At 50.7% G+C, this 12,332-nt stretch overlaps 1 protein-coding gene across 1 annotated transcript; it reads left to right on the top strand.

The window, feature by feature from the left end:
- Positions 1 to 283: 283 nt before the first annotated feature.
- LOC140902769 (phospholipase A2 inhibitor and Ly6/PLAUR domain-containing protein-like) lies at positions 284 to 7,126 on the top strand. Its single transcript, XM_073323211.1, has 5 exons — positions 284 to 377; positions 1,895 to 2,011; positions 2,368 to 2,520; positions 2,713 to 2,856; positions 6,966 to 7,126. The coding sequence occupies exons 1-5, from the start codon at positions 284 to 286 to the stop codon at positions 7,124 to 7,126; spliced, it is 669 nt and encodes a 222-aa protein (XP_073179312.1).
- Positions 7,127 to 12,332: the final 5,206 nt, after the last annotated feature.

Below are 12,332 nucleotides of genomic sequence, written 5' to 3'. Positions count from 1 at the left end.
CTGGCCTGTTGTAAAATGAGGCAAACATCAAGATAAGCTGATGTACCCCCTGGAAGACCTGTGTGTACCCTGGAGTACACGGACCCCTGGCTGAGAACCACAGATCTCCACTAACGCACAAGGGAATTGTCCTCAAGACACATTGCATCACCTGATCAGCCAAAGTCACATGCAGGGTTGTGAAATCTCCCATCTCCGGGTCCACCAGGATGTCATGGGGCAGCCCCAGCCGATCCCCCAGGGGGCAGGTATTTGCCAACCTGCCGGATAAAACCACAGCCAGATGCTTCCTCGCTGTTCTGCTCACTGCAGCAAACACCCGGGCACCATGTGGGTGGCTCTGCCCCTCTGCCTGCTGTCCGCTCTCCTGGCCACAGGTGAGTCCCGTGCGTCCCCGGGCACAGGGAGCCGGGTGGTGGGGGCGGGATTTCACTTTGGGAACGTGCCGCTGTGGATGACGGATTCTGGGGTCAGGATGGAATTTGTGGGTAAAACCAGCGAGAGGAAAACCCGGGGCCATGTCCCCCGACTGAATTGGGGAGAGCAGGGATTGGAGCTTGGGACTCCCACAGCCCACGCTAGGGGCCTGGCCAGCGGGTCTGAGTCCGTCTGTCCTTCCTTCTTCTCGTTCCTCCTCCATCTCTCGCCCAAGCTTGGGGTCATCCCGATGAGGAGCAGCACCCCCGTCCACATGTCGTCCTGCCTAGAAATGTTCCCCTGCCTGTCAGCGCTGAGATTCCTGCCAGGACTCCTGGCTTCATTCCCCAGGTTTGAAAGGGGAATGGGGGTGCAACGGGTGGGGGCTGGGAGCCAGGACTTCTGGGCTCATTCCCCAGCTGTCGAAGCGGGCTGGGGTGTAGTGAGTTTGAGCAGAGATGGCTGCAAATCAGGACTCCCGGGCTCTGTCCGTGGCTGTGAAAGAGGAGTGGGATCTCGTGGGTTAGAGTGGGCTGGGAGTCAGGAGTGAGGACTTCTCAGCTGTCTTCTTGGTTTTAACCCTGAATTGAAGACATCTTTTTTCTACCTCAGTTTCCATATTTCTTTGATAGGGATAATATAACTTTGCAACCATCTAGGGGCATAGAAGGGGCGGGGAAGGTGTTCTGAGGTTTAATGGATGTTTCCACATGAAAGCTCTAAAAAAACCAAAGTGGGAAAATCTTCCTTTCTTTCTTTCTTTCTTTCTTAAAACTACCTTATGCTCACATAATGAATTTAAAGGCCCCCATGCTCTGGAGAGGAAAGAGTTGATGCTCCTGGGATCGCTGGCTGGAGATGAACAGCCATTAATCCAGGGGCTTAACAAGCGTGAATTGTATTCTGAAGAAGAGAATTGGCAGGATCAGTGATGAAAAGTGGGCTGAAGTCGAGTGTGGCTCAGCTGATGTAACTCTGAGAGGCAGAGGCCTGGAGCAGAGAGTGACGGCGGTGTGTGTGTGTGTGTGTGTGTGAGAAAGGTTCACCGCAAAGCCAGGCAGAAACCCCTCTTCAGAACAGCCGAATTCTTGTTTTTCTGTCTACACAGACGTCTGGGGTTTGTTCGCAGGCACAAGCTGCACCCCAGATAGCCATGTCAGCAGGTGAAAATGTATTCTAGCCACAGACACTCAGGCAACAAACTGACTTGTCTGTGGTTTTGAGTAAGATACAAATGACCAGCTAGCAAGATGCCTTTCCCCCTCCGGAGCGTTATATGGAACTGGGCAGAACTGCTGCAAAAGCAGGTGGCATTTCTCCAAGATCTGCCTGCCCACACGTTCAGTGAGGAGGCATTGGTGGTAACAACTCCCACAGCGCCACCTCTTGGTTGCTGGTGGTATTTCGTCCACAGGCACTGCCTGGGAGGGGTGGGGAGCCGGGGTTTGTACTGAGAAGGGATTTTTCCAACCTCCAGGGAGCGCTCTGCAATGCGAGGTGTGTGCGTCCAGAGAGCAATCGTGCTCCGGCCCCCTGCAGCCCTGCGCCCCCTGGGAAGGGACCTGCGTCACCGTCGTGGCAGAGATCAGGCTGGGTGAGTGAAAGAAGATTTCTACTAAGTGTAGACACCATTGTCCTCCTGAAGCCACGGGTCAAACCCAGGAATCCTGGCTCCCAGCCCCTCCCCCTACTCTAACCAATAGTCTCCGCTCCTCTCCAGGAGCAGGGACTGCTCAGTCTGGAATGATAATGTCATTGACGGGATGGGATGAGATGGGGTATTGCAGTGGGTGGCTGTGGGGCCTGGATCAGACAGAAGAGAGGATTTTATCACGGGGGGTGGGGAGATGAGATTAGTTGGGGGTGGGGTGGATGGAACAAAAGGGGAGGATGGAGCAGCTGGGGGTCCATTGGGGAGTTCATAGGTGATGCTCTATTTCTCTTCCACAGAGAGATCCTCCATGTCCTACACGGGTAAATCGTGCCTGGAGCCCAAGAACTGTGAGCCTGGCCCCTTCTCGCTGACCTACCCACACAATGTCACCGTGCGGGCGAACATCGCCTGCTGTGACACCGACGGCTGCAACGCCGGGGCCATCCCAGGTGTGTGTCTGCTGCAAACCTAGAGCCCTGCTCTGGCCACACCTGCCTGGAGAGAACCCAGGAGTCCTGGCTGCCAGCCCAATGCCCCCATCCCTAACCACTAGACCCCACTCCCTTCCCCGAGATGGGATTGAGCCCAATGTGTGGTGACTCCCCACCCTTGGCTGACTATGTGTGTCTGACTGTTCTCAGTGCCAACTGTGAGCTCCGTCCCCAACGGCCGTCAGTGCCCGTCGATCCTCACAGTGGGGCCATATCACTGGAACGAGAAGGATGTCTTGGCCTGCACCGGCACTGAGGACCATTGTGTTGTGGAATCTGGGATATTTTTTTTTGGTAAGTCCTCCAGATGCGGGCGGGGTCTGAACACAGAGCACGAGGTGGAGCCCAGGTGTCCCGGCTCAGTCCCAGACCCCCTTGCTCTGACCCACTAGACTCCACTCCCCTGGCAGAGTTGCAGAGAGAACCCAGGAGTCCTACTTGCCGAGATGCCAAAGGAGCACCCAAGGAGGATAAGGCCACTGCGGAGAAACTAAATGAATTCTCTGCATCAGTCTTCACGGCTGAGGCTGGGAGGGAGATTCCCAAATCGGAGCCATTCTGTTTTGGTGACAAATCTGAGGAACTGTCCCAGATTGAGGAGACATTACAGGAGTTTTTGCAACAAATTGATAAATTAAACAGTAATAAGTCACCAGGACCAGATGGGATTCGCCCAAGAGTTCGGAAGGAACTCAAATTTCAAATTACAGAATGACTAACTGTGGTTTGTAACCTACTTTTTAAATCAGCTTCTGTTCCAGCTGGCTGGAGGATGGCTGATGACACGCCAATTTCTAAAAAGGGCTCCAGAGGTGATCCCGGCAGCTGCAGGCCAATAAGTCCGACTTCAGTACTGGGCAAACTCATTGAAACTATAGGAAAGAAGAGAACTGTCAGACACACAGATGAACATAATTTGTTGGGGAAGGGTCAACATGGTTTCGGTAAAGGGAAATCACGCCTCACCAATCCACTAGAATTGTCTGAAGGGGTCAACAAGCGTGTGGACAAGGGGGATCCCATGGATATAGTGTACTTAGATTTTCAGAAAGCGTCCCTCACCAAAGGCTCTTAAGCAAAGTGAGCTGTCATGCGATAAAATCCTCTCATCGCTCAAAAAGAAAAGGAGGACTTGTGGCACCTTAGAGACTAACCAATTTATTTGAGCCTGAGCTTTCGTGAGCTACAGGTCACTTCATCGGATGCATACCGTGGAAACTGCAGCAGACTTTATATACACACAGAGAATATGAAACAATACCTCCTCCCACCCCACTGTCCTGCTGGTAATAGCTTATCTAAAGTGATCATCAAGTTGGGCCATTTCCAGCACAAATCCAGGTTTTCTCGCCCTCCACCCCCCCACACAAATTCACTCTCCTGCTGGTGATAGGCCATCCAAAGTGACAACTCTCCACACAATGAATGTCACGGCTAACCTGGTGGCTGAACTTTGTGACTTTGTCCTTACCCATAACTATTTTACTTTTGGGGACAATGTATACCTTCAGATCAGCGGCACTGCTGTGGGTACCCGCATGGCCCCACAGTATGCCAACTTTTTTATGGCTGACTTAGAACAACACTTCCTCAGCTCTCGTCCCCTAAAGCCCCTACTCTACTTGCGCTATATTGATGACATCTTCATCATCTGGACCCATGGAAAAGAAGCCCTTGAGGAATTCCACCATGATTTCAACAATTTCCATCCCACCATCAACCTCAGCCTGGTCCAGTCCACACAAGAGATCCACTTCCTGGACACTACAGTGCTCATAAACAACGGTCACATAAACACCACCCTATACCGGAAACCTACTGACCACTATTCCTACCTGCATGCCTCCAGCTTTCACCCTGACCACACCACACGATCCATCATCTACAGCCAGGCTCTGCGATACAACCGCATTTGCTCCAACCCCTCAGACAGAGACAAACACCTACAAGATTTCTGTCAAGCTTTCTTACAACTACAATACCCACCTGCGGAAGTGAAGAAACAGATTGATAGAGCCAGAAGAGTTCCCAGAAGTCACCTACTACAGGACAGGCCTAACAAAGAAAATAACAGAACGCCTGCACATCCACCAATGTGATCTATGCCATCAAGTGCCAGCAATGCCCCTCTGCCATGTACCTTGGTCAAACTGGACAGTCTCTACGTAAAAGAATAAATGGACACAAATCAGATGTCAAGAATTATAAGATTCATAAACCAGTCGGAGAACACTTCAATCTCTCTGGTCATGCAATCACAGACATGAAGGTCACTATCTTAAAACAAAAAAACTTCAAATCCAGACTCCAGCGAGAAACTGCTGAATTGGAATTCATTTGCAAATTGGATACTATTAATTTAGACTTAAATAGAGACTGGGAGTGGCTAAGTCATTATGCAAGGTAGCCTATTTCCCCTTGTTTTTTCCTACCCCCCCTCCCCCCAGATGTTCTGGTTTAACTTGGATTTAAACTTTGAGAGTGGTCAGTTTGGATGAGCTATTGCCAGCAGGAGAGTGAGTTTGTGTGTGTATGGAGGTGGGGGGGGGGGTGAGAAGGCCTGGATTTGTGCTGGGGGTGGCCCACCTTGATTATCATGCGCATTGTGGGGAGAGTGGTCACTTTGGATGAGTTATTACCAGCGGGATAGTGAGTTTGTGTGTGGGGTTTTTGGGAGGGGGTGGGGGCGTGAGAGAACCTGGATTTGTGCAGGAAATGGCCCAACTTGATTGTCATGCACATTGTGTGGAGAGTTGTCACTTTGGATGGCCTATCACCAGCAGGAGAGTGAATTTGTGTGGGGGGTGGAGGGTGAGAAAACCTGGATTTGTGCTGGAAATGGCCCAACTTTCTGATCACTTTAGATAAGCTATTACCAGCAGGACAGTGGGGTGGGAGGAGGTTTTGTTTCATATTCTCTGTTGTATATAAAGTCTGCTGCAGTTTCCACGGTATGCATCCGATGCAGTGAGCTGTAGCTCACGAAAGCTCATGCTCAAATAAATTGGTTAATCTCTAAGGTGCCACAAGTACTCCTTTTCTTTTTGCGAATACAGACTAACACAGCTGTTACTCTGAAACCTGTCTCATGGCTCAGTAACTGGTTAAAAGATAGGGAAAAAAGGGTAGGAAGAAATGGTCAGTTTTCAGAAGGGAGAGAGGTAAATAGTGGGAGTCCCCCAGGGATCTGCACTGGGCCCAGTGCTATTCACCAAATTCCGAAATGTTCTGGAAAAAAGGTAAATAGTGAGGTGGCAAAATTTGCAGAAGATACAAACCTACTCAAGATAGTGAAGTCCAAAGCAGACTGTGAAGAGGTACTAAAGGGTCTCTCAGAACTGGATGACTGGGCAACAAAATGGCAGAGGAAATTCAGTGTTGATAAATGCAAAGTAATGCACATGGGCAAACGTAATCCCAAGTAGACATACACAATAATGGGTCAAATTTACCACTCAAGAAAGATCTTGGAGTCACTGTGGAGAGTTCTCTGAAATCATCCACTCCATGTGCAGCGGCCGTCAAAAAAGCAAACAAATGCTGGGAATCATTCATAAAGGGACAGAGAATAGGACAGAGATCTAACCCCAAAGATCGTGTTGCCTCAATATAAATCCATGGGACGCCCACAGCTTGAACACTGCGGACGGATGTGGTCGCCCTGTCTCAAAAAAGATCTATTGGAATTGGAAAGGCTTCAGAAAATGCCAACCAAAATGATGAGGGGGATGGAATGGCTGCCATATGAGGAGAGATTAATAAGAGTGGGACTCTTCAGCTTGGAAATGAAACGGCTAAGGGGGGATATGATCGAGGTCTAAAGAAGGTTGAAGCATGTGGAGGAAGTAAAGAAGGAAGTGTTATTTACTCCTCCTAACATAAGAACGAGGGGTCACCACAGGCAGCAGGTATAAAACAAACCAAAGGAAGTACTGCTTCACACAACGCACAAGAAACCTGTGGAACTCATTGCCGGGGGAAGTTGTGAAGGCGCAGACTATAACAGGGTTCAAACAGGAACTAGAGAAGTTCCTGGAGGACAGGTCCATCTGCGGCTATTAGCCAGGATGGGCAGGGAAGGTGGCCCTAGCCTCTGTTTGCCAGAAGCTGGGAATGGGCGACAGGGGATGGATCACTGGATGATTCCCTGCTCTGTTCATTCCCTCTGGGGCACCTGGCATTGGCCAGAGGATACTGGGCTAGATGGACCTTTGGGGTGACCCAGGAGGGCCATTCCTCTTCTGTTCTCATGTTGTTCCAGGCCCCCTGCTCTGAGCACTAGACCCCAGTCTGCCTGCAGAGCCGGGTGCAGTCCTGCTGGGAGGGGAGTGTGTGAGAGACCTCATGAGGGTCGCGGGGGGGGGGAATTGGGAACCCCCGATCACGTCTCTCCCCCTGTCCAGGTCACATCAAAATGAGGAATACTGCGGCTGGATGTGGCTCCCCTGGCGCCTGCGTGAAGAGAGTGTTGGTGAAGAAATACGCCCAGGGCGTGCCGGAGATCCTGAGCCACGCCAAGTGCTTCCCAGCTCCCAGGGCCAGCGGAGGCATCGGGGAGCCCTGAGCCCCGGCCTGGCATCCTTCCCTTCTGCTGCGTGCCGGGCTGCAGTGAACCTCCCTTCAGCAGCAACTGGCTGCTGCTTCTCTTTGGGGGAGATTGCGGATTCCTTTTGTGCATTGGCTGAATAAAGCGAGTTGTGGGGAAAGTACCCCCCTAGCTCCTTGTCCCCTGACCGTCCCGTACCGGCTCCCCCCCCCCAACCCCTGTCTGTACACAAGTGATGCTGGCAGGAAGAGAACCCGGGAGTCCTGACTCCCAGTACCACACCCTGTAACCCACCAGACCCCACTCCCTTCTGAAAGACAGGGATAGAGCCCAGGAGTCCTGGCTCCCAAGCCCCCTGCTCTAACCACTGGACCCCTCTCCCCTTGCAGGGCCAGGGAATGGAACCCAGGAGTCCTGCCTGGACCCCCTCCCGGAAGGCAAGGCCCATGGCTGGGGGAAAGGCACCGGCTGGCTGAGCTCCCCTGGGGAAGGAGGGCTGTGGGAAGGAGAGGCCGTGGCTCACCCAGCTGTCCAGGTGGGCGGGAACACCCTGGAGGGGAGAAATGTCCTTCTAGGTTGATTTTGCAGGGCTCAGTTCGTCCCGCTCTCTGGAGCGGCTCCACTGGGAGTGCTGGGCTCAGGGAAGGTGTCAGGAAACAGGGCAGATCCCCCCAACCGGTGGTGCTCTGTGAGCAGATTTCACCCAGCGTGAACTCCTGGATCGCTGCCCCCGTCTGACCCCGGAGTCACAGCCAGTCCCCTCAGATACTCTCAGACAAGCCGGACTTTGTGAGGAAAGGTCACGTACACCCCAAACCAGCCCACCCAGGTTGTTCCCAGCCCCAGGAGACCGGTCACTTACCCCAGAGCCACGGGACCCCAGATCCTCCACCAAAGGCAACGCTGGCAGCCAGGTCTGTAGGAATCTCGCTAAAGGTTCGTGAGCTAAGGAAAGGGAATGAGGGTCACGAGGGGTTAAAGGCGGTAAAATTCATGCCCAGATGAGTCGCATTCTGTAATTCCAGACGGTGGCGGTGATGGAAGAACCTGCCATTCTCCCAAGTCTTTTCAGGTGCCCCCAGACCGTCTCCGGGGATCCCTGCTTTGCATCTGGTTCTGGTCCCTGTAAGAGTCCAGCCAGCCCAGCGAGGCAGGATCCTTCCCTGAATCCATCCCTTACAGCTTCTTCTCCCAGAGAACAAGCTGGCAGGGCCCCCACCCACGTGGGCTTTGCCTTCGATGAGGGAGGGAGGAACGCGGCAGTCAGCACACACGATGGCCCCTGCCTTTGGACTCAGCACTTTCCTGGTGCGAAAGTTCCTCCTTAGCATCCCTCCACCGTCTCTGCTGGGTCAGTGAGTCCCAGGGCTGTGCTCAGGGTGAATGGTTGTTACTCCGCGAAAACAGCAGACGGGAAAGGGAAAACCATACCACGGCCCATTGGTTTTCATGAAATTGAAACTCCAAACACACTGTTCTACCTTCGCCATGCCTTTGATCTCGGCCAGGGGCTCTCGACCTTTCCAGACCGCTGTACCCCTTGTGGCAGTCTGATGTGTCTTGCATAGCCCAAGTTTCCCCTCACTTAAAGCTACTTGCTTCCAAAACCAGACATGGGGTCTAAATTAGCTGTTCCCAGTCAAGAAAGAGATCTTGGAGTCACAGTGGATAGTTCACAGTACGCAGTGTATGTCAAAAAAGAGAACAGAATGTTGGGAATCATTAAGAAAGGGAAAGATAATGAGACAGTAAATGTCATATTGCCCCTATATAAATCCATGCTACTCCCATTCTTGAAAACTGTGTGGAGATGTGGTCACCCCAGCGTATAAAAGAGATATCGGAATTGGAAAATCATAGAATCATAGAATATCAGGATTGGAAGGGACCCCAGAAGGTCATCTAGTCCAACCCCCTTCTTGAAGCAGGACCAATTCCCAGTTAAATCATCCCAGCCAGGGCTTTGTCAAGCCTGACTTTAAAAACCTCTAAGGAAGGAGATTCCACCACCTCCCTAGGTAACGCATTCCAGTGTTTCACCACCCTCTTAGTGAAAAAGTTTTTCCTAATATCCAATCTAAACCTCCCCCACTGCAACTTGAGACCATTACTCCTCGTTCTGTCATCTGCTACCATTGAGAACAGTCTAGAGCCATCCTCTTTGGAACCCCCTTTCAGGTAGTTGAAAGCAGCTATCAAATCCCCCCTCATTCTTCTCTTCTGCAGGCTAAACAATCTCAGCTCCCTCAGCCTCTCCTCATAAGTCATGTGTTCCAGACCCCTAATCATTTTTGTTGCCCTTCGCTGGACTCTCTCCAATTTATCCACATCCTTCTTGTAGTGTGGGGCCCAAAACTGGACACAGTACTCCACATGAGGCCTCACCAATGTCGAATAGAGGGGAACGATCACGTCCCTCAATCTGCTCGCTATGCCCCTACTTATACATCCCACAATGCCATTGGCCTTCTTGGCAACAAGGGCACACTGCTGACTCATATCCAGCTTCTCATCCACTGTCACCCCTAGGTCCTTTTCTGCAGAACTGCTGCCTAGCCCTTCGGTCCCTAGTCTGTAGCGGTGCATTGGATTCTTCCGTCCTAAGTGCAGGACCCTGCACTTATCCTTATTGAACCTCATCAGCTTTCTTTTGGCCCAATCCTCCAATTTGTCTAGGTCCCTCTGTATCCTATCCCTCCCCTCCAGCGTATCTACCACTCCTCCCAGTTTAGTATCATCCGCAAATTTGCTGAGGGTGCAATCCACACCATCCTCCAGATCATTTATGAAGATATTGAACAAAACCGGGCCCAGGACCGACCCCTGGGGCACTCCACTTGACACCGGCTGCCAACTAGACATGGAGCCATTGATCACTACCCGTTGAGCCCGACAATCTAGCCAACTTTCTACCCACCTTAAAGTGCATTCATCCAGCCCTTACTTCTTTAACTTGCTGACAAGAATACTGTGGGAGACTGTGTCAAAAGCTTTGCTAAAGTCAAGAAACAATACATCCACTGTATTCAGAAAAGATTCAGAAAAGGGTCATAAAATTATTAGGGGGATGGAACAGCTTCCGTGAGGAGAGATTCATAAGAGTGGGACTTTTCAGCTTGGAAAAGAGACAGACAAGGGGGGATAGGAGAGAGGTCTAGAAAATCATGAGTGGTGTGGAGAAAGTAGATAAGGAAGTGTTATTTACTCCTTCTCATAACACAAGAAGTAGGGGGCCACCAAATGAAATTAAGAGGCAGTAGGTTTAAAAAAACAAAGGAAGTGTTTTTTCACATAATGCACCATCAACCTGTGGAACTCCTTGCCAGAGGAATGTGCAAAGTCCAAAAGTAAACTGGGTTCAAAAAAGAGCTAGATACATTCATGGAGGATAGGGCCATCAATGGCTATTAGCCAGGCTGGGTAGGGATGGTGTCCTTAGCCTCTGTTTGCCAGAAGCTGGGAATGGATGACAGGGGATGGAACACTTGATGTTTGATTACCTGTTCTGTTCATTCCCTCTGGGCACCTGGCATTGGCCACTGTTGGAAGACAGGATACTGGGTTAGATGGACCTTTGGTCTGACCCAGTGTGGCCCTGTCAGGGTTCCTTCCCCACTCTGAACTCGAGGGTACAGATGTGGGGACCCGCAGGAAAGACCCCCTCAGCTTATTCTTACCAGCTTAGGTTAAAAACTTCCCCAAGGTACAAACTTTGCCTTGTCCTTGAACCGTACGCTGCCACCACCAAGCGTCTTACACAAAGACCAGGGAAAGAGCCCACTTGGAGACGTCTTCCCCCAAAATATCACCCCAAGTCCTACACCCCCTTTCCTGGGGAAGGCTTGATAAGAATCCTCCCCAATTTGTACAAGTGAACACAGACGCAAACCCTTGGATCTTCAGAACAATGAAAAAGCAAACAGGTTCTTAAAAGAAGAATTTGAATGAAAGAAAAGGTGAAAGAATCACCCCTGTAAAATCAGGATGGTAAATACCTTCCAGGGTAATCAAATTCAAAACATAGAGAATCCTCTTGGCAAAACCTTAAGTTACAAAAAGACACCAAACCAGGAATATTCATTCCCTCCAGCACAGCTTATTTTACCAGCCATTAAACAAAAGGAAATCTAACACATTTCTAGCTAGATTACTTACTAACTAACAGAAGTTCTGAGACTCCATTCCTGAGCTGTTCCAGCAAAAGATCACACAGACAAGCAGTCTCTTTGTTTCCCTCACTCCCGATTTGAAAGTATCTTGTCTCCTCATTGGTCATTTTGGGTCAGGTGCCAGCAAGGTTGCCTTAGCTTCTTAACCCTTTACAGGTGAAAGTGTTTTGCCTCTGGCCACGAGGGATTTTACAGCACCGGGGACAGAAAGGTGGTTCCCCTTCCCTTTATATTTATGACAGGTCCTTTCTTATGTTATTATAAAAATACATAAGTGTTACGGCCACATCGTGACTGACAAATAGCTTCCTTTCTCAGTTCCACCGTGTAATTATAAGATAACTCCACTGGGATATAAATATTGCACTTACATTTCAGTGGACAGTACATAGAGCTGCACAAACAAGTCATTGTGTCCGGAAATTTTAGCTCGTGTTGACTTCACTAGTGCTTTATATCTGGCCTGTTGTAAAATGAGGCAAACATCAAGATGAGCTGATGTTCCCCCCAGAAGACCTGTGTGTACCCCTGGGGTACACGGACCCCTGGCTGAGAACCACTGATCTCCATGAATGCACAAGCAAATTGGCCTCAAGACACATTGGCATCACCTGATCAGCCAGTGTCACATGCAGGGCTGTGAAATCTCTCATCTCCGGGTCCACCAGGATGTCTTGGGGCTGCCCCAGCTGATCCCGCAGGGGGCAGGTATTTGCCAACCCTTCTGCAGAGAAGGACCTGGGGATTACAGTGGATGAGAAGCTGGCTATGAGACAGCAGGGTGGCCTTGTTGCCAAGAAGGCCAACGGCATATTGGGCTGTATTAGTAGGAGCGTTGCCAGCAGATGGAGGGAAGTGATTATTCCCCTCTATTCGGCATTGGTGAGGCCACATCTGGAGTACTGGGTCCAGTTTTGGGCCCCCCACTACAGAAGGGATGTGGAAAAATTGGAGAGAGTCCAGCAGAGGACAACAAAAATGATTAGGGGGCTGGAGCACGTGACTTCGGAGGGGAGGCAGAGAGAACTGGGCTTCTTTCGTCTGCAGAAGAGAAG

Source organism: Lepidochelys kempii, chromosome 24 (genome assembly GCF_965140285.1).
Source record: "Lepidochelys kempii isolate rLepKem1 chromosome 24, rLepKem1.hap1, whole genome shotgun sequence".
NCBI classification, from domain to species: Eukaryota; Metazoa; Chordata; order Testudines; family Cheloniidae; genus Lepidochelys; species Lepidochelys kempii.
Note: the sequence above shows the minus strand (reverse complement) of the source record. Positions and strands in the feature narration are given on the sequence as shown.